The sequence below is a fragment of the Hylobates moloch genome, unplaced genomic scaffold (genome assembly GCF_009828535.3).
Source record: "Hylobates moloch isolate HMO894 unplaced genomic scaffold, HMol_V3 SCAFFOLD_12, whole genome shotgun sequence".
NCBI classification, from domain to species: Eukaryota; Metazoa; Chordata; class Mammalia; order Primates; family Hylobatidae; genus Hylobates; species Hylobates moloch.
In genome coordinates this window covers 20,785,838-20,813,112 of record NW_026652287.1, presented here as the reverse complement: position 1 = coordinate 20,813,112, position 27,275 = coordinate 20,785,838, and the positions used below count along the sequence as shown (strand labels likewise).

General features: G+C 44.8%; 1 protein-coding gene across 3 annotated transcripts; it reads left to right on the top strand.

The window, feature by feature from the left end:
• Positions 1–27,275, top strand: TRAFD1 (TRAF-type zinc finger domain containing 1). 3 transcript variants are annotated; one of them, XM_032168638.2, is made up of 12 exons: positions 1–104; positions 5,150–5,208; positions 9,384–9,519; positions 9,659–9,712; positions 14,681–15,086; positions 15,960–16,166; positions 19,639–19,715; positions 21,723–21,953; positions 23,395–23,515; positions 25,479–25,818; positions 26,105–26,177; positions 26,412–27,275. In XM_032168638.2, exons 2-12 carry the CDS (start codon positions 5,162–5,164, stop codon positions 26,466–26,468), a joined length of 1,749 nt encoding a protein of 582 aa, XP_032024529.1. In that variant the 5' UTR covers positions 1–104; positions 5,150–5,161; the 3' UTR covers positions 26,469–27,275. The 3 variants fall into 3 exon arrangements, with proteins under 3 accessions (XP_032024529.1, XP_032024531.1, XP_032024530.1); XM_032168639.2 differs by having other exon boundaries at positions 45–635; XM_032168640.2 differs by lacking the exon at positions 15,960–16,166.

Here is a 27,275-nt window from a genome sequence, read left to right as displayed (position 1 = left end):
GTGGTGAGGCAGCTCTGAGGGCCGTTGTTCAGTGCGGGGTCTGACAGAGGAGGCTCCGTGTCTGCAGCTAGTGTGTCAACTCAGCGTTTCTCCTCTCGTCCCTGGTGAGGTGTAGCGGCGGCACGCGGCTGGAGATCCCCTGTGGCCTCCAGTTTAGGAAGGGTCCAGCATCCCAAGGGAGGGGTGTGTGGGCGAGGGGTCTCTGGGCCCGGGGTCGCGGCTGTGAGGAGAGGCTGCCCGCGCGGCGGCATCTTAGGCACCTGGAGGAGGCCGCGCTTTCTCCTCAGGGAACCGGCGCCTTGGCAGCCCCCGGCGACGCCGCCCCCTTCGCGGCCTAGGTTGGTCTGGGGAGCCGGGAAGCGGGCGTCGTCCGCAGCGCCGCTGTGGCCACCGCGTCCCGGGCGGAGCTGGGCTCAGTGCCGGCCTGGGCCTAGAGCCCGAGCCTCGAGCTGCCGGCGTGGGGGGTCGCAAGTGGCCTAATGCGGCCTCGAGGCCGAAGGACCCGAGTCTGAACTCGCACTCCGACCTACTGGTGCTGCGGAAAACTCAGGTGACCTTCCGCTTTCGCAGCCTGTAAAGTGGGGACCAAGACTTTCATCTCTTAGGATTGTAGTCGGGATTAAAAGATTTTCCCGGTAAGCGTTTGGCAACTGCTATTATTTGAGAAGCCGCTTACTTTTTCACTCCCCATCACCGACCTTCCTGGGGAAGGGGGCGATTGGAAACTGCCTTGGGGTATCTGGACCCGGCAGTGGAAGCTCCGCCGCCTCGGGCAGAGGGACGGTCCCCTCTGCGGACCAGAGATATCTAGCTGACCCCGAACAGGCTCCTTATAAGCTTGAAGACTTTTTTCTGTGCCTCAACTCTTCCGTGCATTCGCCCGTTTCCTTGACCCTTTGAAGTACTGTCAGTCCTCTGCCTGAAGAATCTGAGGCCCAGAGAGGTTAAATCTGGCAGAACCAGCCAGAACTTGACCCCCAGAGGAGGACCACTGCAGGCCACCCCCAGTCTCCTTGCATCTAGAAAAGCAAGCACCTGCTACATCTGAGCTCCGGCCTTAGAGTTGGCCACTTAGTGGGCTGGAATAGAGCACACCTGAAATCAATCGGACAGCCTTCCTTAGTTGTCATTTCATATCAGAGTGAATATCTTTTTTTTTTTTTTTTTTTTTGAGATGGAGTCACCTTCTGTTGTTCAGGTTGGAGTGAAAGTGGCGAGATCTCAGCTCACTGCAGCCTCCGCCTCCTGGGTTTAAGTGATTCTCTTGCCTCAGCCTCCTGAGTAGCTGGGATACAGACGCTCGTCACCACGCCCAACTAATTTTTGTATTTTTAGTAGAGACTTGGTTTTGCCATGTTGGCCAGGCAGGTCTCGAACCCCAGACCTCCAGTGATCCGCCCACCTCGCCCTCCCAAAGTGCTGGGATTACAGGCGTGAGCTGCCGCCCCCAGCCCAGAATGGGTGTCTTGAATTATATCATTCCCTAGTTTAAAGCCCTTCAGTGGTTTACCATTGAGCTTGGAATCGAATCCAATATTCTCTGTCTTATATGACAAGAGCTTCTTGAGTCATTCCCCTTTTTTATTATGCTCTTCCAGATCTGCCTTTACTTTCTCTTTCATTGCTTTTAGGCCTTTTGCCCTTCCCACTGCCTGGGTGGATTTTCTCCCATTCCCATCCTCCATCTTTGTCTTTTCATGGTTGGCTCTTGTACTTCAGTTCTTAATTTAAATGTCATCTCCCCAGAAAGTTCTTCCCTGACCACTCTTATCTACCTAAAGTAGATTTGCCTCTACTCCACCCCCATTTGTCAGTATACTTCTCCATCACAATACTCACCTTAAGTTTTATGTATTTTTTTGCTTATTGTTTTTCTCTACCACTAAATTGCTTTATCAGACACTATATTTCCTTATTTTGTAAAGTATTTTTAGTGCCAGGGCACAGTGGCACACAGTATGGTCTTCTTTTTCTTTGAGACAGGGTCTCACTCTGTCACCCAGGCTGGAGTGCAGTGGTGTGATCACAACTCACTCACTGTAACCTCGACCTCCTGGGCTCAAGCCTCCCAAGTAGCTGAGATTACAGGCATGTGCCACAATACCCACCTAATTTTTTTTTTTTTTTTTTTTTTTTTTGAGACGGAGTCTTGCTCTGTCGCCCAGGCTGGAGTGCAGTGGTGCAATCTCGGCTCACTGCAAGCTCTTTTTAGTAGAGACTGGGTTTCACTATGTTAGCCAGGATGGTCTCGATCTCCTGACCTCATGATCCGCCTGTCTCAGCTTCCCAAAGTGCTGGGATTACAGGCATGAGCCACCGCGCCCAGCTGCTTATTTTTTATAGAGACAGGGTCTTACTATGTTTCCTGGCTGGCCTTGAACTCCTGAGCTCAAGTGATCCACCCACCCCAGCCTTCCAGAGTGCTGGGATTACAGGTATGAGACACTGCACCTAGCCCACAGTATTGTCCTTTTTTTTTTGATTTTTATTTTTTTTGAGACAGTCTCACTCTGTTGCCCAGGCTGGAGTGCAGTGGTGTGATCCTGGCTTACTGCAACCTCCACCTCCCGGGTTCAAGCAATTCTGCTTCAGCCTCCCTAGTAGCTGGGACTACAGGCACCCGGCTAATTTTTTTATTTTTAGTAGAGAGGCATTTTGCCATGTTGGCCAGGCTGGTCTTGCACTCCTGGCCTCAAGTGATCCGCCCACCTCAGCCTCCCAAAGTGCTGGGATTACAGGCATGAGCCACTCGACCCAGCCCCAAAGTATTGTCTTAATTAAGCATGTTGAACAAGTGACTACATGTTTGCAAAAGTGGCAACTCGCTTGATAATGCCAAAACCATTGAAGAACCCTACTGGGGGCAGGATTTAAGACCATTTTTGTGTCATGGAAAGGAATAATCTAAACTAAACAATGGTAGTAAAGTTGCCAGTGCTTTGCTTTCTGCATTGACATCTTGTTTAAAAAGCAGGAGAAACTTTATAGTGAAGAAATTTGGCAGACACCATATCAACTATGTGATCATGGTTTACATCAATAGTAAAATAAGACTGTTGACATCATGTACCTTCTGATACAAGGCACTGAGATGAGCACAACATGATTTCTATGGTGTTCTTGCCAAAAATGTATAACCTGAATTTAATCATGAGAAAATATCAGACAAACCCAAATTGAAGGACATTATATAAAATAACTAGCTGGCTGGGCATGGTGGCTCATGCCTGTAATCCTAGCACTTTGGGAGGCTGAGGCTGGCTGGTGGATCATATGAGGTCAGGAGTTAGTGACCAGCCTGGTCAACATGGTAAAACCCCGTCTCTACTAAAAATACAAAAATTAGCTGGGCATGGTGGCACACACCTGTGGTCCCAGCTACTCAGGAGGCTGAGGTGGAGGTTGCAGGGAGCCGAGATCGCACCACTGCACTCCAGCCTAGGCAGCAGAGTGAGACTCTGTTTAAAAAAAAAAAAAGGCCAGTATGCTTAACAAGGTCATGAAAGAGAAGGAAAAATACAAAAATTAGCTGGGCATGGTGACGCACACCTGTGGTCCCAGCTACTCAGGAGGCTGAGGTGGAGGTTGCAGGCAGGCCGAGACGCACTACACTGCACTCCAGCCTAGGCAGCAGAGTGAGACTCTGTTTAAAAAAAAAAAAAAAAAAAAAAGCCAGTATGCTTAACAAGGTCATGAAAGAGAAGGAAAGACTGAACTCTCCCAGATCAAAGGAGATTAAGTACAAGTAATAGCTAAATGCAATGTGTGATCCTAGATTGAATGCTGAACCAGAAAAAGGGTGGGACGGTGATTTTGGGATGGTGATTTTTTTTTTTTTTTTTTTTTTTGAGACAGGGTCTCTCACTCTGTCACCCAGGCTAGGGTGCAGTGGTACAATCACTGCTCACTGCAGCCTTGACCTCCTGGGCTTAAGTGATCTTCCCATCTCAGCCTTCTGAGTAGTTGGGACCACAGGTGTGTGCCATCATGTCTGGCTAATTTTTAAATTGTTTGTAGAGAAGGGGTTTCACCATGTTGCCCAGGCTGATCTTAAACTCCTGGATTCAAGCGATCCTCCCAGCTCAGCCTCCCAAAGTTCTGGGAGTACAGGCATGAGCCCCTATGCCTGGCTTGTTGGTGAAATTTGAATAAATTCTATAGATTAGTTACTAATATTGTATTAGTGTTAATTTCCTCTATTTGATAATTTTACTATTGTTATGATGCTTTTAGGGTAATTGGATGAAGTCTATAAGGGATGTTATTTTATTTTATATTTATTTATTTATTTTTGTGACGGTGTCTCACTCTGTCACCAGTTTGGAGTGCAGTGGCACGATCTCGGCTCACTGCAACTTCTGACTCCCTGGTTGAAGCGATTCTCCTGCCTCAGCCTCGCGAGTAGCTGAGATTACAGGCATGCACCACCACACCCAGCTAATTTTTGTATTTTTAGTAGAGATGGGGGTTTCACCATATTGGCTAGGATGGTCTCGATCTCCTGACCTTCTGATCCGCCCGCCTCGGCCTCCCTAAGTGCTGGGATTACAGGTATGAGCCGCCGCGCCTGGCCAGGATGTTGTTCTTGTTATTATTTTTGAGACAGGGTCTCACTCTGTCACCCAGGCTGGAATGCAGTGGCATGATCATGGCTCTCTGCAGCCTTGAACTCCCAGGCTTAAGCATTCCTCTTGCACATTCCTCCTGCCTCAGCCTCTCGAGTAGCTGGGACTAAGGCACACATCACCATGCCTGGGTAATTTTTTTTTTTTTTGTATTTTTTGTATTTTTTTGTAGACATGAGGTTTCCCCATGTTGTGGCCAGGTTGGTCTTAAACTCCTGGGCTCAAGTGATCCGCCCACCTTGGCCTCCCAAAGTACTGAGATTACAGGCATGAGCAACTGTACCCAGCCTAGTAAAAGTATTTTATTATTTTTATTTTTTAAAAGTCCCTTATCCAATAAAATTATTTTAAATTGAAAATTTTAAAATAACAAAATCCCAAGGGGCTGGATATTGAATACAATGCTCTAACATGCAGGTTTGGGTGACATTTTCTGTATACTAGTTTTTTATTTTGTTTTTTTGCATGTCATCTTTAAAGCAGAAATGAAAGAGAAAGTTCATGTCTTCCTTTGTGGTTTTTAGGAAGAGCTAAAGATGGCTGAATTTCTAGATGACCAGGAAACTCGACTGTGTGACAACTGGTAAGACATTAAATCTAAGAAATGTTAGTGGAATGAGGACAGTCAAGCTTAATCAACTATCATTTCCTGATTTAAAAACTCTTAGTGAAGACTGGCACAGTCTTGAGTTAAGCTTTCTATTTTGGTGTTTATAACTCACATGAATTACAAGAAAGAGCATCTCTTTCCTGATGAAATGAAACTGGTTGTAAAGTTAATAATCAGCTGGTTCCTGTTGGGGATTTCCTAAGAACTTATCTTGGTATCTTGGTGCTATACAAGTGCTTTTACTGTAAGCTGACAAAAAAAGCAAAGCAGAACTGTCTGCTATGTTTATTACTTTATTTTCCTTCACTGGGTACTTCTTTCACAATGTGCTATGTTTACCTTAGCAAACTGTGGTAGAAAGAGATGTGGAATAAGGAAAATAATTTGACTCATTGGTGGAATATTTGAGCCAAATAACATTTTTGTCATCGTTGTTGTCTTTTTCTTTCTTCTCAGCCTAACTTTGGCAGAATTAGGATATAATTAGAGCAACAGCTGGTTACAATATTCTTTACCTGCTTGGAATTAAGATTTCATTTCATTGTAGGTGTCTTGCCATATTGTAGGGTATTTCTGCTATGCCACTATCACTTTCTACCATTTCATAAATTATTTTAGTTTTGTTTGGGTTTTATATGTATAGCTACTGAAACAGAGTAATCAGTGGAACAAATAATCAAAAGAAAACATGATTTTGTAAGAAAACAGACACATTGGTTTTTAGCATTAGTTAAGATACACCTGCTTTATCAGTCCACTCTAATTAGGAGGAATCTGAAGCCTAGGACAATATGTAAATAACTGTGCTAAGAGAGTTAAAGGGTGAGTTAATGGAAAGCTAGTGAAAAACAATGCTATTCAAAGCCAAAGAAATTAAAGAAAAAAGCAGATTAGCATAGAAGGCTGACTGAACCTGTAAAGAAATAATTTCTGGCTGTTTGTGTTTAGTGTTTGGAAAGCTCTTGGGAATTTTTCTGGAAGCTTTGGTTTGCCTTTCAGCTATTTCTATCTAAATGAAATTTCACCTCTAATTTGCTAGCCCTTCCTTGAGACTTTTAGCAGTTTTATCTAGATACGGAATTGTGTGCTCATTTATCTCACTTAAAACATCTTCATTTTATCCAAAGATAGGAAGTAAGCATATTAGTATTTCGTCTGGTGGGAATGTTTGGTAGGAATATGTTGGCAGTTAAATTTTAAAAGAAAAAAACCCAGCAGGCAACTGTTTTATATAATTGTTACAACTATCTTTTATTTCAGCATTTCCTAAGAGGTGAATATGTGGAATAGTAAATGCTTTGTAGTCTTACTTGACAGCTGCTTTTGATTCTTGTTGCTTCATATTATGATGGTGTGGTCCTTAATATTTTTTGTTTTAGTTCTAAAGTTTTAGGGGCCTTGTGTATGTAGTATGTCAACAAGTTATCCTGAACAGCCTTGTAAAGTAAACGCTAGACATTTAGTGTCTCCATATTTACCATTAAAATAAAAATTATTGCCAAAATTATGAAAAAGGAACCCAGGTTTTCTACACCCTAAGCAGTAATTACTGGCTTTAATTTTCTTGGCATTTGTACATACATGATTTACAATCACAATATAACATTGCTTCTTTCACTTTGTTGGTGTACTATATGTAACTTAGCTATTCCTTTCTTGTTTAGGTATTTTTAATGACTTTCATTTTTTACCATTCTGTGATACTGTAATGAAAATATTCATACATGATCCCAAGAGTAGGATTATTGTGTTGCAGAGTATATAATTTTATGGTCCTAGAAATGCATTTTCAGACTGTTTTTAGGCAGTTTATACTACCACCAGTAATGTATTAAAGTATTGGTTTCACAACATCTTTAAAAAGTTGGGATGTATTATTTTAACTAAATTAATTCAAAATGAGTAGTTTCCTTAAAAAGCTAGAAATGTGAGAGAAATATGGGAAGTTAAATCTGTCAGTAATTTACCTCTTTATCCATTTGAGTTTTCTTCCCATCTCTCACAGTTGATTGTTCTGTCACCTTCCAGTGCTGCTTTGAGAGCTACCTTGGGGTCCCTAGCTTGATAATTCCACCACTGGATGAAAATGAATTTGCACTTCCTTGGTGTCTTGGTCTTTCAGTTTGGAAGAATGACTATAGCTGGAGGCATATCGTTTATCCTACTTTGAAATGTTTCTTAGACAATGTCTGAATATTAAAGGTTATTAAAAGAGAAATAAGCTATTTATAATTTAGTATGGGAGAGAGTTCTTCTAGTATTCAGCTTCAGAGGCAAAATATGATATTAAATAATGTTTTATGACTATCTGTATTGATCCTGTTCAGTATTTTATTTTTCTGAATTATCGTTATAGGTACCTTCTTTAATGTAGTTTTTAGCTGGTGAAATTGTAATTTTACAATGGTCCTATCCAAATAAGTAAAAGTAAGGCCTTTGAATAGAATGTACCTTTAGTTCGAGTATATGTATAATCTTTTCATGTTTAAATGGTCTTACTCTTTCATGTAAGATTATCACTTTACCTCCTTAATTTGTATAGCTTAGATATGATCTTTGGGCCACTAAACTAAGTGAGAAAGGCAAAAATGAAGTGGAGAGACCAGACTGGTGGAGGAAAGGGTTCAGGATTTCATTTTTGTACAGCTTTACAGTGAAGTTGCTACCAACCCAGCCAGAGAGCATGTTCCTGTAGTCAGGAAGCATCCAGCCTGCTTTGAAAGTCATGTGAGGCATACAGGAGACAATTTCCCCTTCCCCTTTGACTATCTGAAAGCTGGTGTCTTCTCTTTTTGGTTTGACTTTTCATGGAATAAAATCCAATGAAATTAAACTACTTAAGACTGAGGGAAAATCAGTGGTAGGGTGTTTTTTCACTTGTTTTTGTTGTTGTTTTGGTTTGTTTTCTGTTTTAAAATAATCCTGGAGCATATCACTCTGCTTTGGGACATGGATAGTTTTGGAATAGCCTAGCTCCACTCTTATTGGCATCTGACTTTATGTTGTGATCAGCTCTGACTTTGAGAAAGTAAGGCTGAGCTTTTAGAGGTAGTAGTGCATAGCACCGGTAACTCAGAATGTTGCACAGAAGAGTCAGCCTTCAGGATTTAGTTCTTTTTTTTTTTTTTTTCTTGATATGGAATCTCGCTGTCCCCGAGGCTGGAGTACAGTGGCATGATCTCAGCTTTCTGCAACCTCCGCCTCCCGGGTTCAAGTGATTCTCCTGCCTCAGCCTCCCGAGTAGTTGGGGTTACAGGCACCTGCCACCACACCTGGTGAATTTTTTATATTTTTGGTAGAAGCGGGGTTTCACCATGTTAGCTAGGCTGGTCTTGAACTCCTAACTTCAAGTGATCTGCCTGCCTCAGCCTCCCAATGTGCTGGGATTACTACTGCACCTGGAAAGGATTTAGTTTTTTTTTTGTTTTTTTTTTTTTGAGACAGAGTTTCGCTCTTGTTGTCCAGGCTGGAGTGCAATGGCACGATCTAGGCTCACTGCATCCTCCGACTCGTGGGTTCAAGCGATTCTCCTGCCTCAGCCTCCTGAGTAGCTGAGATTACAGGCATGTGCCACCACACCTGGCTAATTTTGTATTTTTAGTAGAGACGGGGTTTCTCCATTTGGTCAGGCTGGTCTTGAACTCCTGACCTCAGGTGATCTGCCCGCCTCGGCCTCTCAAAGTGCTGGGATTACAGGCGTGAGCCACTGTACCCGGCCAGTTTTTTTTTTTTTTTTTTTAATGGCAACCTCTGCCTCCTGGGTTCAAGCGATTCTCCTGCCTCAGCCTCCCAAGTGGCTGGGATTACAGGTGCCCGGAATCACGCCTGGCTAATTTTTGTATTTTTGGTAGAGATGGGGTTTCACCATGTTGGCCAGGTTGGTCTCGAACACCTGACCTCAGGTGATCCGCCTGCCTTGGCTTCCCAAAGTGCTGAGATTACAGGCATGAGCCACCGCGCCTGGCCAGGATTTAGTTCTTGAAAAGCAGGAATGGTAATGGTCATGAGTTTGTAGGCTAGGTATTCACTAAAGATAAATAATGGAGACTAAAGATTGGACAGGACAGATTTCCATGTGATGCCACTGTGCAAGAAAAGGCATAGGTTAGTCAGTAATGCTTGCCTTTTTCTTTGGTCTATTTCTGTAGCAAAAAAGAAATTCCTGTGTTTAACTTTACCATCCATGAGATCCACTGTCAAAGGAACATTGGTATGTGTCCTATCTGCAAGGAACCATTTCCCAAATCTGACATGGAGACTCACATGGCTGCAGAACACTGTCAGGTGAGCCACCAAGTACCCAAATGTTTATACATGTGTTATACTTGCTGTTGTTCATAAATGTATTCTGTTTGCTATTGTGCAATAGCAAATGAGCATATTGTCACAAAGCCAATTTATTGATTCTCACTTCTTACTCTAGGTGACCTGCAAATGTAACAAGAAGTTGGAGAAGAGGCTGTTGAAGAAGCATGAGGTTAGTCCATGGAGTGAGTTACTGTGGGCCCAGTCCTGCTGAGATTACAGACCCACATGCAGAGCAGAAAGCCAGTCTGGTTGAGTGTTAGTTCTCCACGAGCTCACATGCATACTGTTTCTCAAAGCCTGTTTGAGGCCTTGACTATGTGACTGCTGCCAGATTTGGCTACCTGGCTGTTGGAACTCCCTTGTGTATGTTGAGACTCACGAAGTCTCTCCCTTTGGAACTGAGTCTGTCATTTCTGCTGGGGTTTGGTTATTGGCAGCCTCACTGAATATGAAGCCAGCCCTAGAGTTGCCAGTGTGGGATAACCTCTTTAGCACACAGCCTGCCTTACAAGCTGTCATTTCATTTTAAATTCTTTTTTTTTTTTTTTTTTGAGACGGAGTCTTATTCTGTTGCCCAGGCTGGAGTGCAGTGGTGTGATCTCGGCTCACTGCAACCTCTGCCTCCCAGGTTCAAGCAATTCTCCTGCCTCGGCCTCCCAAGTAGCTGGGATTACAGGTGCCCCGCCACCACTCCCGGCTAATTATTAGTAGAGATGGGATTTCACCATGTTGGCCTGACCTTGTGATCTGCCTGTCTCAGCCTCCCAAAGTGCTGGGATTACAGGCGTGAGCCACCACACCTGGCTTCATTTTAAATTCTTGAACACCTGGATAACATGCTATTTAACCTAAGAAATTCCTCAGCATTTGCTGAGAGAGAATAGAGTATCATTTGCTCGCTAGTTGAGATAAAACTGGCCGAACGTGGTTTTTTGTTTTTGTTTTTTTTTTTTTAATACAGACAGGGTCAGCTGGGCATGGTGGCTCATGCCTGTAATCCCAGCACTTTGAGAGGTGGAGGTGGGCAGATCACTTGAGGTCGGGAGTTTGAGACCAGCCTGGCCAACATGGTGAAACCCTGTCTCTATTAAAAATACAACAATTAGCTGGGCGTGGAGGTGTGTGCTACTTGGGAGGCTGAGACACGAGAATCGCTTGAACCCGGAAGGCAGAGGTTGCAGTGAGCTGAGGCCGCGTCACCGCACTCCAGCCTGGACGACAGGGTGAGACTACGTCTCAAAAAAAAAAAAAAAAACCCAAAAAATAGAGACAGGTGTTGTCTCTATTGCTGTGTTGCACAGGTTGGTCTTGAACTCCTGGGCTCAAGTGGTCCTCCTGCCTTAGCCTCCCAAAGTGCTAGGATTACAGGCATGAGCCACTGTACTCAGCCCAAAGTTTTTTTTTTTTTTTTTTTTTTTTGAGATGGAGTTTTGTTCCTGTCTCGCAGGCTGGAATGCGGTGGCGCAATCTTGGCTCACCGCAACCTCCATCTCCCAGGTTCAAGCGATTCTCCTTCCTCAGCCTTCCGAGTAGCTGGGATTACAGGCGTGCTCCACCATGCCTGGCTAATTTTTTTTGTATTTTTAGTAGAGACAGGATTTTGCCATGTTGGCTAGGGTGATCTTGAACTCCTGACCTCAGGTTGATCCACCCGCCTTGGCCTCTCAAAGTGCTAGGATTAAAGGCGTGAGCCACCGTGCCCGGTCATTTTTTTTTTTTTTAATTAAAAACCTTTTTTAAGAGACAGAGTCTCACTCTGTCACCCAGGCTAGCATGCAATGGCATGATCATAACTCACTGCAGCCTCGAATTCCTGGGCTCAAATGATCTACCTGCATAGGTGGTACTACAGGTATAGGCCTCTATGCCTGGCTAATTTTATTTATTTTTGTTTTTCATAGAGTTGGGGTCTTGCTATGTTGCCCAGGCTAGTCTCAAACTCTTGGCCTCAAGTGATCCTCCCTTCTTGGCTTTCCCAAGTGCTGAGATTACAGGCGTGAACTATGGCACCTGGCCAAAACTGGCCAACATTGAATGAGTATGTTAATTCACCAATTTAAAAATCCAGCCAGCAGTGGCTGACGCCTGTAATCCCAGCACTTTGGGAGGCTGAGGTGGGTGGATCACAGGGTCAGGAGTTCGAGACCAGCCTGGCCAATATGGTGAAACCCCGTCTCTACTAAAAATACAAAAATTAGCTGGGCATGGAGACGCGTGTCTGAAATCCCAGCTACTCAGAAGGCTGAGGCAGGAGAATTGCTTGAACCTGGGAGGGAGAGGTTGCAGTGAGCCGAGATCGTGCCATTGCACTCTGGCCTGGGTGACAGGGTGAGACTCCATCTAAAACAAACAAAAAAAACTGGCTCACCTTGTTTTCAAGTGTTGACATAAACTAACAGTCAAAAGCACCACTCAATCTTTTATAACGCAAGTGAAATCAGTGCTGTGCCCCTTCAAGGAGCCATGTGACAGTTTGTTCAGTTGAGCACAAGTTCCTTGCAGGAACAGTTGCTGGCAGAAGGGCTGTGTCTACAGCCCATGTGGAACCAAGGACAGTTTTCCCATTCAGTAGGGAGCATCCTTCAGCCTTGATCTTCATTTCTAGGCCGGGTGCGGTGGCTCACAGCTGTAATCCCAGCACTTTGGGAGGCTGAGGCGGGCAGATCACAAGGTCAGGAGATCAAGACCATCCTGGCTAACACGGTGAAACCCCCTCTCTACTAAAAATACAAAAAATTAGCCAGGCATGGTGGCGGGCGCCTGTAGTCCCAGCTACTCGGGAGGCTGAGGCAGGAGAATGGCGTGAACCTGGGAGGCGGAGCTTGCAGTGAGCCGAGATTGCGCCACTGTACTTCAGTCAGGGCGACAGAGCGAGACTCCTTCTAAGAAAATAAATAAATAAAAATAAATAAATAAATAAAAATCCAAACAGCTGTTTATATGGTAGTTATATAAGAATGAATATACATATGTAAAAATTCACCAAGGTATATACTTAAAGATTTGTGCATTTCATTCTGTGTGCCTCAAACTGTAACAACTTGATTTTATTAATTTATAATTAAATTACCCGTAAAGGTAATTCATGGCGGGCTACAGTGACTCATGCCTGTAATCCTAGCACTTTGGGAGGCCAAGGCGAGAAGATTGCTTAAACCAAGGAGTTCAAGACCAGTCTAGGCAATATCGTGAGACCCCTATCTCTACAAAAACTAAAAAATTAGTTGGGAATGGTGGTCTGTTCCTGTAGTCCCAATTGCTCAAGGGGCTGAGGTACAATATTGTTTGAGCCTGGAGGTTGAGGCTGCAGTGAGCCCTGTTTGTGCCACTGCATTCCAGCCTGGGCGACAAAGTGTGACCCTGTTTCAAAAAAATAAAAATAAAAAGGTAGGCCAGGTGCAGTGACTCAGCCTGTAATCCCAGCACTTTCAGAGGCGGAGGTGGGCAGGTGACTTGAGGTCAGGAGTTCAAGACCAGCCTGGTCAACGTGGTGAAACCCCGTCTCTACTAAAAATACAGAAATTAGCCAGGCATGGTGCTGCATGCCTGTAATTCCAGCTACTCGGGAGGCTGAGGCAGGATAATTGCTTGAACCTGTGAGGCAGAGGTTTCAGTGAGCCAAGATCATGCCACTGTACTCCAGCCTGGGTGACACTGAGATCCTGTCTCAAAAAAAAAAGAAAAATTAAAATTAAGAAATAAAATTTGATACCATGTAGATATAATGCCAATTCAGAAAGTTTTTTTTCAAAAGTTTTTTTTTTTTTTTTTCCACTCTGTCACCTAGGCTGGAGTGCAGTGGTGTGATCCCAGCTCACTGCAACTTCCGCCTCCCAGGTTCAAGCAGTTCTCCTGCCTCAGCCTCCCAAGTAGCTGGGACTACAGGTGAATGCCACCACACCCTGCTAATTTTTGTATTTTTTGTAGAGTGGGGTTTTACCATGTTGGTCAGGCTGGTCTTGAACTCCTGACTTCAGGTGATCCGCCTGCCTTGGCCTCCCAAAGTGCTGGGATTACAGGCGTGGGCCACTGCCCGGGCCCCAAAGTTCTTTTATTAGATAAATAACACGGATTTGCCAGGAGTAGTGGCTCACACCACTTGAGGCTGGGAGTTTGAGAACAACTTGGCTAACGTGGTGAAACCCCTTTGGTGCTAAAAATACAAAAAAATTAGCTGGGTGTGGTGGCACACACCTGTGGTCCCAAGCAACTCAGGAAGCGGAGGCACAAGAATTGTTTGAACCCGAGAGGTGGAGGTTGCAGTGAGCCGAGATTGCACCATGCACTCCATGCACACCACTCTATCACTGGGCGATAGCAATACTTTCTCAAAAAATAATAATAAATAAAAAATAAAGCCTGTGCTAAATACAAATATGAAGGTTAGAGAAACCTGTGTCTTTCTAAAGTGCAGTTTCTTTTCCTCATTATTAGGTATGTAAGACTGAATTGGAGGCCGGGCGCGGTGGCTCAAGCCTGTAATCCCAGCACTTTGGGAGGCCGAGGCGGGCGGATCATGAGGTCAGAAGTTCAAGACCAGCCTGGCCAACATAGTGAAACCCCGTCTCTACTAAAAATACAAAAAATTAGCCGGGTGTGGTGGTGTGCACCTGTAATCCCAGCTACTCAGGAAGCTGAGGCAGGAGAATCGTGTGAACCCGGGAGGCAGAGGTTGCAGTGGGCCGAGATTGCACCATTGCACTCCAGCCTGGGTGACAGTGCAAGACACTGTCTCAAAAAAAAAAAAAAAAAAAAAAAACTGAATTGGAGTAGTTGGTAGGGGACAGGGACGTTGGAGCTTTGACAAACATCTGAATTGCTATGATTCTTGTTATTTGCTCCTGGGCTTCTCTGGCTGGTTTTAGATTACTTAGTAATGTGTACACAAAACAATATGATAGTTAGGGTGGCTGAGTAGTGGGCTCCCTCTAATATTTTATTTTCCTTTATAGAACATTGTGGCAGGAACAAAAGGGTAAGCTGTGACTCTTAAATAATTAAATACATTCAAAAATGGCAGGAGAATCAAGGGTTGGAAGAAAAGATTGCAGTAGATACTCTTGGCTTTCCTTGCCCTGTACTAAAACACACCTCTCCTAGATATGCATATTAACTGCCTCATTCCTCTGTTTTGTAGGAGACTGAGTGCCCTTTGCGGCTTGCTGTCTGTCAGCACTGTGATTTAGAACTTTCCATTCTCAAACTGAAGGAACATGAAGATTATTGTGGTGCCCGGACGGAATTATGTGGCAACTGTGGTCGCAATGTCCTTGTGAAAGATCTGAAGACTCACCCTGAAGTTTGTGGGAGAGAGGGGGAGGAAAAGAGAAATGAGGTTGCCATACCTCCTAATGCATATGATGAATCTTGGGGTCAGGATGGAATCTGGATTGCATCCCAACTCCTCAGACAAATTGAGGCTCTGGACCCACCCATGAGGCTGCCGCGAAGGCCCCTGAGAGCCTTTGAATCAGATGTTTTCCACAATAGAACTACCAACCAAAGGAACATTACAGCCCAGGTTTTAATTCAGAATAATCTGTGTGAGTTGTGCTTGGGATTAGGGAACTAGAATGGTATCAAAATCCCAAGGCAAATGGGAACAGGGCTTTGGGGCCAGATAGATCTTGATTATAGAAACCTGACTGTAGCTGAGTAACACTGGGAAGAATACCTCACTTTCCTATAAAATGGAAATAACCTCCATTGGATTATAGTTAGGGTTCATAATGGTGAGGATGATGACAGTGTTGTAAATAGCCAACACTTATACAGATTGAGTATCCCTTATCCAAAATACTTGGGGCCAGAAGTGTTTTGGCTTTTGAAGTATTTGCATTATATATACTGGATGAGCATCTCAAATCTGAGAATCTGAAATCCAAAATGTTCCAGTGAGCATTTTCTTTGAGAGCCATATTGATCCCCAAAAAGTTTCAAATTTTGGATTTTTGGATTGGTATGCCCAACCTGTATCTTATTTCCCTTAGGCATTTGCAAAGTGCTTTATATGTATTAACTCATTTAATTCTCTCATTATTCGAAGGTAGGTAAATTTGAAGGTAGAACTGAGATTTGAATTCAGATAATCTGACCTCGTGCTTTAAACCATTCTACTATAATTCAGAAAATAAGTATAAAATGTTTAGCACAGTGCCTGTCTCATAATTATGACTCAGTAATATTGCTTAATAATACAGTTAGAATAATAATGGAGCCTTTTCACATGGCAAACTTTAATGTTCAGAGTTAGGAGACCCAGAGGGTGAAGAGAGCTGATTGAACGTGGTCATTTTTGTTCCTACCCAGATGCCTGTAAACCTTGACTATTTGCTAGGCATGGACTTAAGTTGAGGGTGGTAACATTTCTAAGGTATCCTGAATGCTGGTTGGGGTTTTTTTTTTTTTTTTTTCAGTTGAAGAACGAGAGAGGCAGGAAAGGAATAGAGGCCAACAGCCCCCCAAAGAGGGTGGTGAAGACAGTGCAAACTTGGACTTCATGTTGGCCCTAAGTCTGCAAAATGAAGGCCAAGCCTCCAGTGTGGCAGAGCAGGACTTCTGGAGGGCCGTATGTGAGGCCGACCAGTCTCATGGCGGTCCCAGTTCTCTGAGTGACATACAGGGTAGGCTTGCTCATTCTGCACTAGCCTCTTTCTCTACAGTTTTTGTAAGTCTTAGGTTATACAATTCTTATACAATTGAAAGATTTTGATGAAAGAGAATTTGCCTTATTCTTTTTCGTTTCTTTTTTCTTTTTTTTTTTTTTTTTTGGGACAGTCTCGCTCTGTCACCCAGGCTGGAGTGCAATGGCATGACCTCGGCTCACTGCGACCTCTGCCTCCTGGGTTCAAGTGATTCTTGTGCCTCAGCCTCCCGAGTAGCTGGGATTACAGGTGAACGCTTGAACCCAGGAGGCGGAGGTTGCAGTGAGCCGAGATTGTGCCACTGCACTCCATCCTGGTGACAGAGTGACACCTTGTCTCAAAAAAAAAAGCTCTAAAGGACATTATTGTACAAGTAAAGAACTTAGATTAAGTTCTCATCCGTATGTCCTTGTGAAAGATCTGAAGACTCACCCTGAAGTTTGTGGGAGAGAGGGGGAGGAAAAGAGAAATGAGGTTGCCATACCTCCTAATGCATATGATGAATCTTGGGGTCAGGATGGAATCTGGATTGCATCCCAACTCCTAAGTCATCCGTATTGTTTACGTAGGAGAAAGCAGTGCCCTTGTTCTTCAAAGACACAGGATGAAGTACTTAGGAATAAAATGTTATGTGTTCAAACTTACTCTCAAATAGTTCAGGGGAAAAATACACAAAAGTAATGTGAGGAAATATTAAGCTTTGTGAATATAGATGAGGAGTATATGGGTATTTGCTATACTATTCTGAACATTTTTTTTTTTGGAGACGGAGTTTTGCTCTTGTTGCCCAGGTTGGAGTGCAATGGCACAATCCCGGCTCATTGCAACCTCTGCCTCCTGGGCTCAAGTGATTCTCCCTGCCTTAACCTCCTGAATAGCTGGGATTACAGACATGTACCATCACACCTGGCTAATTTTTTTTTTTTTTTTTTTGAGACGGAGTCTCACTCTGTCAGGCAGGCTGGAGTGCAGTGGCACGATCTCGGCTCACTGCAAGCTCCACCTCCCGGGTTCACACCATTCACCTGCCTCAGTCTCCCGAGTAGCTGGGACTACAGGCGCCTGCCACTACGCCCGGCTAATTTTTTGTATGTTTAGTAAAGACGCGGTTTCACTGTTTTAGCCAGGATGGTCTTGATCTCCTGACCTCGTGATCCGCCTGCCTCAGCCTCCCAAAGTGCTGGGATTACAGGCGTGAGCTACTGCGCCCAGCCATGCCTGGCTAATTTTTTTGTATTATTAGTAGAGACGGGGTTTCACCATGTTGGCCAGGCTCGTCTCAAACTCTTGACCTCAGGTGATCCACCCGCCTCAGCCTCCCAAAGTGCTGGGATTATAGGTGTGAGCCACTGCGCCCAGCCATTCTGGGTAATTTCTTATCGGTCTTCTAGTTTGATTTTTCTCTGTAGTTACTTCTAATCTGTTGTTTAATGTGTCCATTAAGATTTTCACTTTAGTGATTATATATTTCATTTTGAGTTCTGTTTGATCCTTTTCCTCATTGTACCTCCTAATTTTTTAAAATAATCTTTTGTTCCATAGTCATATTACAGTTCCTGCTTTGGTTTTTTTTTTGGTTTTGTTTTTTGTTTTTATTTTTTGAGGCAGGATCTTGCTCTGTCACCGAGGCTGGAGTGCAGTGGCGTGATTTCAGCTCACTGCAGCCTCCGCCCCCAGGCCTCAAGTGATCCTCCCACTTCAGTCTCCCATGTAGCTGGGACCACAGGCATGCACCACTACCTATTTTTTTTGTATTTTTAGTAGAGATGGTTCCTTACCATGTTGGCCAGGCTAGTAGTCTCGAACTCCTGAGTTCAAGCAATCTGCCCCACCTTGGCCTCCCAAAGGATTGGGATTACAGGCGTTAGCCACTGCACCCAGCATAGTTGCCTCTTTAACATGTCTTTAAACATGTTAAATATACTTATTTTTCTTTTGTGTCCAAAAATAGCAAAAACTGTTTCTTTGCTATGTTGTTTCTGCTGTCTCCTGTTTATGGAGGCTTGCTATGTGTGTGTGTGAACACCAAGTTTTCTAGCATGTTCCTCTGAGAATTTATAAATGCTTCTGGCAGGCACATAGAGATACTACCATTAGGGGTAACTTTAAGCTTTTGGCCTGGACTTTTTTTTTTTTTTCTTGAGACAGAGTCTCCCTCTGTTGCCCAGGCTGGAGTGCAATGGTGCGATCTTGGCTCATTGCAACCTCCGCCTCTGGGGTTCAAGTGATTTCTCCTGCCTCAGCCTCCAGGGTAGCTGGGACTACAGGCTTGTACCACCATGCCTGCCTAATTTTTGTATTTTTAGTAGAGACGAGGTTTTACCATGTCGCTCAGGTTGGTCTGGAACTCCTGACCTCAGGTAATCCACCCACCTTGGCCTCCCAAAGTGCTGGGATTATAGGCGTGAGACAACATGCCCGGCTGGCTTGGACTTTTAAAAAGCATAAACATAGCTGAGCATCATGTCTCATTCCCCCCAACACTTTGGGAGGCTGAGGCGGGAGGTTCATTTGAGCTGAGGAGTTCAAGACCGTCCTGGGCAATAGAGTCAGACTTCATTTCTACACAAAATAAACAAAAACTGGCTAGGCATGGTGGCACACACCTGTAGTCTCAGCTACTGGGTAGGCTGAGATGGGAGGATCTCTTGAGCCTGGGAGATCAAGGCTGCAGTGAGCCAAGATTGCACCAACTGCACTCCAATCTAGGCAACAGAAAAAAAGTCACAAATGTGAATTTATGTAAAAATAGAAACATAAAAAACAGAAGCACAGACTGTGACCCCAAACCTATGTAAGGGGCCAAGCTCTAGTTACTCTACTTGGTAGAGACTTTTCTCTCTTTTACCCAGAACTAAAATCTAGATGGGTAGAAGGGTAAATTTCCCTACATCCCCCCATTGTTCACCCTCCCATTTGTTTAGCAGTTTTACTGAGGATGTTGTGTCTGGGAATCTTGGGTTTAAAATGTATCAATTTGTTCACTTCAGTTACTTTAGTCAGCATTTTTTGGTACTGGGAGGAGTATTCAGGATATTGTTTGCCAGTTTGCTCAGTTTCTTTATCTGTAAAATAAGGATAATGTAGGATCTACTTCGTAAGTTTTTTCTGAGGATTGAAATAGTGTGTGGAAAACACTTAAGATTATTGCCTATGATTATTACACATTTAAATCGCTTCCTTAGAGTAGTGAGTAGCAGGTAAACTACTACTATACTGCTACTCAGGAAATTGGGGTCAAGTACATTTCTTGTTTTGTAATGGAAGTTTTTGCTTAGAGTTTATCTCTTGGATGGGTTCCCTCTGAGAATATACAGCCCCACAAATTGCTATCTATAAGAAACATTAAAGAAAGCCAAACTTCTATATAAGATCCCAAAAAGAGGATAAAAAGTTAAATTCAAGTTTGTTTTTGTTCATCCTGAGTCTCATTGTGTGGCCTAATACCTAGGTGCAGCTGACGAGATCATGTTGCCTTGTGAATTTTGTGAGGAGCTCTACCCAGAGGAACTGCTGATTGACCATCAGGTGTGTTATGAATTACTTGAGGACTTTTAGTAGGATTGTATGCAGGCCATAATTGGTGTTACAGGCCACATGAGGCCTTGAACAAATCATTTTAATACAATGCCCATGGTAGGAATAGCAAGTGTTCTTTTCCATGATGTGAGTGGCATACAGATATGAAAACTTAGCCTTGTTCCTTCTTAGAAAAAGTGATGGCAGTGATGTGTGCCTGTAGTCCCAGCTACTCAGGAGGCTGAGGTGGGAGGATTGCTTGAGCCCATGAGTTTAAGGCCAGCCTAGGCAACATAGTGAGACCCCAGCTCTAGCAAAATAAAAGGGGGGCAGGGAATGATGCTTATTTCAGCAGACCTAGAAATCTCATGCTAGCAGCCCTTTCATGTGGTAGTGACTGGTGCACATATATCTCCACTACCCGTCTTGTGATCTGGTCTCATCTCATGCCACATTTTGATTTATTGGAGCTGTATTGAAGTCCTTGCATTTTTCTAGAAAGGTCAAGGGTGTTTTCTGCACATTACTTTATCTACCTGAAAGGTGTCTGGCCTTCTGCCCCTGTCTCCTTAACACATCCAACAACACAGACCCCTTACTTGTAGAGCTGGTTCAGATGTGACTTTATGGAAGCCATCCTGAGAGGTACTATGAAGGCTAGTTCAGGAACCACACCTGTGTGCTTCTGAAAGTCTGTGCCCACCTCTCTTATGGTTTGTCACTTTATGATGTGGTCTTCTGATTTTCCTGTTGGTCTGCACTACTAGGCTGAGTTCCCTGAGGGCAGGTTCTGGGTTTTCCCAGTTTCGGAATCTCTAAATACTTGGTATCTGAAAAGGTATCAGTTATTTGAATGATTGACTATTCTTGAGCCATTTAGGAATGATGAGCAAATAGCTTTATGTGTTTGAGGATTACCTGATGGAGGGGACTTCTGTTTTTTTTTTTTTTTTTTTGAGACGGAGTCTCACTCTGTCACCTAGGCTGGGGCGCAGTGATGCGATCGGGGCTCACTGCAACCTCTGCCTCCAGAGTTCCGGCTGTTCTCCTGCCTTAGCCTCCTGGGTAGCTGGGACTACAGGTACACACCACCATGCCCGGCTAATTTTGTATTTTTCGTAGAGACAGGGTTTCACCATGTTGGCTAGGCTGGTCTCAAACTCCTAACCTTGTGACCCGCCCACCTCAGCCTCCCAAAGTGCTGAGATTACAGGCATGAGCCACTACGCCTGGCCTGGAGGGAATTTCTTGTTCTCTCAATACTCTGATTTGGTTTGGCGTAGTCTGGCATTTCCACAACTACTAAGTAGTGCCTGTACTCTGGATGATGGAACATACTTTCCCCCATAAATGAAATAATATATTATTTGAATACATGTAGTTTTTGTTTTGGGAGTACCATAGAAAATCCATTAATAAAGATAATAAAGAATATTTGTGCCTCTCTTTTACTGTATGGGTGTGGTGGGAAGAACCTTGAATCTTTTCAAATTAATTTAAAAAGAATGAACACACTTAGAAAAACCACAAAAATATTTAAAAGTAAAATGAGTGTTCTATGTGTATTCCTCTTTTTAGTTTCTCTTTCCAATATTAAGCATTTTAAATTTTTTTTTTTTTTTTTTTTTTTTTGAGACGGAGTCTCACCCTGTCGCCCAGGCTGGAGTGCAGTGGTGCGATCTCGGCTCACTGCAACCTCTGCCTCCCGGGTTCAAGCAGTTCTCTGCCTCAGCCTCCCAAGTAGCTGGGATCATAGGCAAGTGCCACCACGCCCGGCTAATTTTTGTATTTTTAGTAGAGACGGGGTTTCACCATCTTGGCCAGGCTGGTCTTGAACTCCTGACCTTGTGATCCACCTGCCTCGGCCTCCCAAAGTGCTGGGATTACAGGCGTGAGCCACCACGCCCGGCCAAGCATTGTTAAAATTATATGACTTCTTCTAGAAAATATTTTAGAAATGTAGTTGTTTTCTTAACCTCTGATTTTTGTTTTTAACCTATATTTTTTGAATGACAGACAAGCTGTAACCCTTCACGTGCCTTACCTTCACTCAATACTGGCAGCTCTTCCCCCAGAGGGGTGGAGGAACCTGATGTCATCTTCCAGAACTTCTTGCAACAGGCTGCAAGTAACCAGTTAGACTCTTTGATGGGTCTGAGCAATTCACACCCTGTGGAGGAGAGCATCATCATCCCATGTGAATTCTGTGGGGTACAGCTGGAAGAGGAGGTGCTGTTCCATCACCAGGTAAGGGTCCCTGGAGTCCCTGTCCATGTGGCTCTGTGAGTGAACCTGAGGCTTCCAGAGTTGAGAACACTTCCTTAGCCTTTAAGTTGCATTCCATCCTGACAAGGAATGCACACACTTGGCTTCTGGCCATGTCGTCTTTGTGAGCTGTCTGTGGTAACCAATACCGCAGGCTTTCAGACTTTCCCTCCCTTCGGGCAACTGAAGCCATCTTGTTACTAGCTGAGGACCAAAGAGCCAGGACTCTATTTGAGCAGGTGTGGAAGGAAGCCTTGTCAGAGGGTTTAGATGAGAGTCTCCCTGCTTTTCATCAGGTGGGTTTTTCCCATTGTGGTGGCATTTGAGACTTGCATTCTAGGAGACCTGAGGGTCTACTTCTGGTTTTGTCCTGTGGATGACCCTCACTGGGGCCATCTGTAAGTGAGGGAGTTGGACTAGACAATATGAAGTCATTTTTCAGTATTTACAGTATAGGATTCCAATCTGTTAGTGGAAAAAATGTTTTCTGCCCAATCGTATATGTTATGGGGAGTGAGAGTCAACACTGCAGCTACCATTTCTGTAGTTGATGCCATGCAGCTGTTACTAGAACATTGTACATTTCATTTCTGTAATAAAGACTCCTGCTTTTCAGAGGCCAGGCGCGGTGGCTTATGCCTGTAATCCCAGCACTTTGGGAGGCTGAGGTGGGCAGATCACTTGAGGTCAAAAGTTTGAGACCAGCCTGGCCAACATGGTGCAACCCCATCTCTACTAAAAATACAAAAATTAGCTGGATGTGGTGGCGGGCACCTGTAATCCCAGCTACTCAGGAGGCTGAGGCATGAGAATCACTTGAACCTGGGAGGCGGAGGTTGCAGTGAGCCGAGATCATACCACTGCACTCCAGCCTGGGTGACAGAGCGAGACTCTGTCTCAGAAAAAAAAAAAAGAAAGAAAGAAAAAGACTCTTGCTTTGGGATCAAACAGTAGATAAGCGACTGCTTACCCTCTAGGGCAGACTGAAATAAGCAACCACACAAATAAATACTCTGGTCAGAGTATAGAAATGCTCTTCAGCTGCTCTGAAGGTAGTGAGTTATCTCAGTTGATTGTTCACAGTTACAGATTGAACTCCTTGTTCTACTCTTTTCCCCCTTCTCACTATTGCACTTGAATAGTCTTAAAAAACAACAAAAAAGAAAGAAATGTTTTTCTGGGCTACAAGACCAGCCCTTCCTGCATCCCTGCACAAATCAGAAAGTGCTTCTGTCAGTGCCTCATGTGCCGATGGGATTGAATGCAACCATTCCAGATGTGTGGTTACTGAAAGTTCCCAGAACTTTCAGAGGTTGTCAAAGTCCCCCTCCAGATGAGGAATACACTGTTGTGCCTCCCATCACATGCTCTTTTCTGGGAATAACTCAATTCAGAGGTACTAATTCTGGTTTTTCTTGTTTAGGACCAGTGTGACCAACGCCCAGCCACAGCAACCAACCATGTGACAGAGGGGATTCCTAGACTGGATTCCCAGCCTCAAGAGACCTCACCAGAGCTGCCCAGGAGGCGTGTCAGACACCAGGGTATTTATTAGCCAGGACTCAGCCAAGGCCACAGGTCTACTACTGGCTCTGGCCTGTTTACCACTTCTCATCCAGTGCTCTAACGTGGGGATTACCTGCATCTCGAATTTCCAAACACACTAGGGTCTCATGGGGGACTCCTCTGCAGGTAGTTGTGGTCCCACATTAGACTGAGCTCTCTCAAGTGTGTGATTTTTAGGGTAATGGCTTTGCAGACATCCATGAGATACACGTAGTAGTAAGTGCTTGTAATAAGTTTCTGGTTTCCTGTCTGTGCACTTAGTGGATTATTTGTAGATAATTTGCAGACCTTATGGTAGCTACCTTGGGCCCCCATTTCAAGTTGAAATACACTTAGGGTACTCAAACCTATTATTATTATTTATTTTTAATTTTTTTGTAGAGACAGAGTCTTGCTCTGTCACCTAGGCTGGAGTGCAGTGGCACAATCATAGCTTACCGCAGCCTCAAACTCCTGGGCTCAAGTGATCCTCCCTCCTCAGCTTCCCAAGTAGCTGGGACTACAGGCACACTCTACTACACCCAGCTAATTTTTTTGTATTTGTAGAGATAGGGTCTTGCTCTGTTGCCCAGGGTGATTTCAAACTCTTGGCCTCAAGCAGTCCTCCTGCCCTGGACTCCCAAAGCATTGGGGTTACATGCGTGGGCCACTGTGACTGACCTCAAACTTATTTATTTTATTTTATTTTTTTAGACAGGGTCTCTTTGTCATCCAGGCTGGAGTGCAGTGGCGTGATCACAGCTCACTGCAGTCTCGACCTTTTGAGCTCAAGTGATTCTCCCACCCTTAGCCTCCTGAGTAGCTGGGACTATAGGTAGGCTAGGTGCCCACCAACACACCCAGCTAATTTTTAATTTTTTTTTGTAGAGTTGGGGTTTTGCCACATTGTCCAGGCTGATCTTGAACTCCTGGGCTCAAGTGTTCCTCCCAGCTCGGCCTCCCAAAGTGTTGGGATTACAGGTGTGAGCCATCACACCCAGCCTCAAACTTATTATTATTACTTAAGAGCATCATGTTTAGGCAAGTAAACTGTTTTTGAAACCTCACCACCACAAAGCCAATTAGAAATTATTTTTTGGCTGGGCATGGTGACTCACGCCTGTAATCCCAGCACTTTAGGAGGCTGAGGTGGGCGGATCACAAGGTTGGGAGTTCAAGACCAGCCTGGCTGATATCATGAAACCCCGTCTCTACTAAAAATACAAAAATTAGCTGGACGTGGTGGCGGGCGCCAGTAGTCCCAGCTACTTGGTAGGCTGAGGCAGGAGAATCACTTGAATCCAGGAGGCAGAGGCTGCAGTGACCCAACATCATGCCACTGCACTCCAGTCTGGGCGACAGAGCAAGACTCCATCTCAAAAAAAAAAAAAAAAAAAAATTGTTTTTCAAGGTTTGCTTGCACACTGTTGTTGAACAGTTAGGAGGCTGTCTTTGAGGACTCAGATATGTGCAGAATTGATAAAATATCCCCATCTCTGCCCTGGAGATGTGGGTTCCAGCGGCCTTTTGGGGTGAGCAGTTGTCTTTTTTTTTTTTTTTTTTTTTTGAGACAGAGTCTTGCTCTGTCTTGGCCAGGCTGGAGTGCAGTGGCATGATCTTGGCTCACTGCAGCCTTCACCTCCTGGGTTTAAGTGATTCTCCTGGTCTCAGTCTCCTGAGTAGCTGAGACTATAGCCGTGTACCACCTCACCTGGCTAATTTTGTATTTTTTTTTTTTAGTAGAGATGGGATTTCACCATGTTGGCCAGGCTGGTCTCGGACTCTTGACCTCAGCTGATCGCCCCAACCTTGGCCTCCCAAAGTGCTGGGTTTACAGGCATGAGCCACCACACCTGGCTGAGCAGTTGTCTTCTATCTGGAATCTTTTTGTTCCTGCCCTAAACCTGGCACTATAGCCAGAGCAGGCTTTTTCCTAAAGCTGTTACCATTTTCTCTTCTCAGGAGACCTGTCTTCTGGTTACCTGGATGATATTAAGCAGGAAACAGCTAATGGGCCCACCTCCTGTCTGCCTCCCAGCCGACCCATTAACAATATGACAGCTACCTATAATCAGCTATCGAGATCAACATCAGGCCCCAGACCTGGGTGCCAGCCCAGCCCTCCTCTTGTGCAGAAGCTCAACAACTCAGACAGCCAGGACATCCGGGGGCGGAATCGAAACAGCCAGAATGGGGCCATAGCCCCTGGGCACGTTTCAGTGATTCGCCCTCCTCAAAATCTCTACCCAGAAAACATTGTGCCCTCTTTCTCCTGTGGACCTACAGGGAGATACAGAGCTAGGTAAGAATCAGTAGCCCAGGAATGGGGCTTGGGAGTAGCTGAAGTGAACATGGGCAAAGGCCTGGTTACCCTTGCCGGGCCTGGGGTAAGACTGAGGTCCTTGCCTGGTAAGGGGAGGAGTATGGATTTTCCCTGTATTGTTACCTGACTCCAAAAAAATTATTTTGTGGCCCATGGGTTTTTTGGGGTTTGTCTGGTAGCATAGGGCTGCTTCCTGTTCCCTCTGAGTTTGTTGACCTTTGCTCAGGGACACTTTAGGAGCTAGTTTCCAATTGTTTTCTTTCAGTGGTGGGAGTGAAGGTGGCAGGAATTCTGGGGTCACCCCTGCAGCTGCCAACTACTGCAGCAGAACTGCAAAGGTAAGGTGGGCTCCAGCCCAGGATGCTCAGGGGGGACTCAGACATGGTGGGGCTTGTGTGGCTCCTGAAGTTGTAGAAGTTGCTGGGACCAGGCTGGTTGTGGTTCAAAGATTGTTCCTTTGGCTTTTGAGGAGAAGGTTTCTAAGGAAGCAGGACATTTTCAGGGATCCAGGGGAGGAGTAGTGCTCTTTCACTTTTTACGTAAAGCTTCATTTGTGTTGTGTTGTTCACCAGGCAAAGCCCTCCAAGCAACAAGGAGCTGGGGATGCAGAGGAGGAAGAGGAGGAGTAATGGTATCTCCAGAGACTTTACATCGGTTCCTGTATTCTGTGCACAGCAGCACTTGCTGCCGTGCAGGCCCACCTCTCTGGCTCTTTGGGTGGGAGAGATTTTCCAGATTTTAGATTTTTCTAGGTTATGGCCATTTTGTGTCTTTTGAGGTTGTGCTGTGGGGGTTTGGGTTTGAGGGAAGGGAGCAGGGTGGCGGTTGAGGAACGCTTCAGCCTTAGCTGCTACCTTTTGGCAGCAGTGAAATACAAGCTGCAGCCTCGGCTGCCAGAGCTCCCTTTTGACAAGTCGCCACTGCCCCTTGGTGCTGTGTGGTCCCGGTGGAAGGAGGGGAAGATTTTGGAAACCTGTTAGCCACCAGTAAACTGATTCTCTGCCCTGTTGGGGCCTAAATTTGGGGGCTTTTGGGCAACCTCTCCCTGTACTGCCTCTGTCCACACCCGATTGGGCCCCAGGTGTGTGTGAGGCTCTGGTAAGGTGCTCAGGCCACTTGCAATGTCTGTCAGTAACGAGGCTTTTGATGTGTTGAGCTGGAGGTGAGTGGACTGGGGGCTGTGTTTTAAGCTGCTTCCTTGGCATTTGGCATCACTGCCTTCTGTTCCTGGGGGAGCATGGATCTTTTGTCCTCACTGCTTTCTAATGGGGAGGGCTGAGGGCTCCCTGTCCCCACAGGGGTATGTTGGGCTCTGCCCCAGCCCCATGCTTGCTCTGAAAACCAAGTGTCAGAGCCCCTTCCCCTTGTTTTTATGTTACTATTATAATAATTATTAACTTCCTTGTAATAGAAATAAAGTTTGTACTTGGAGTTCA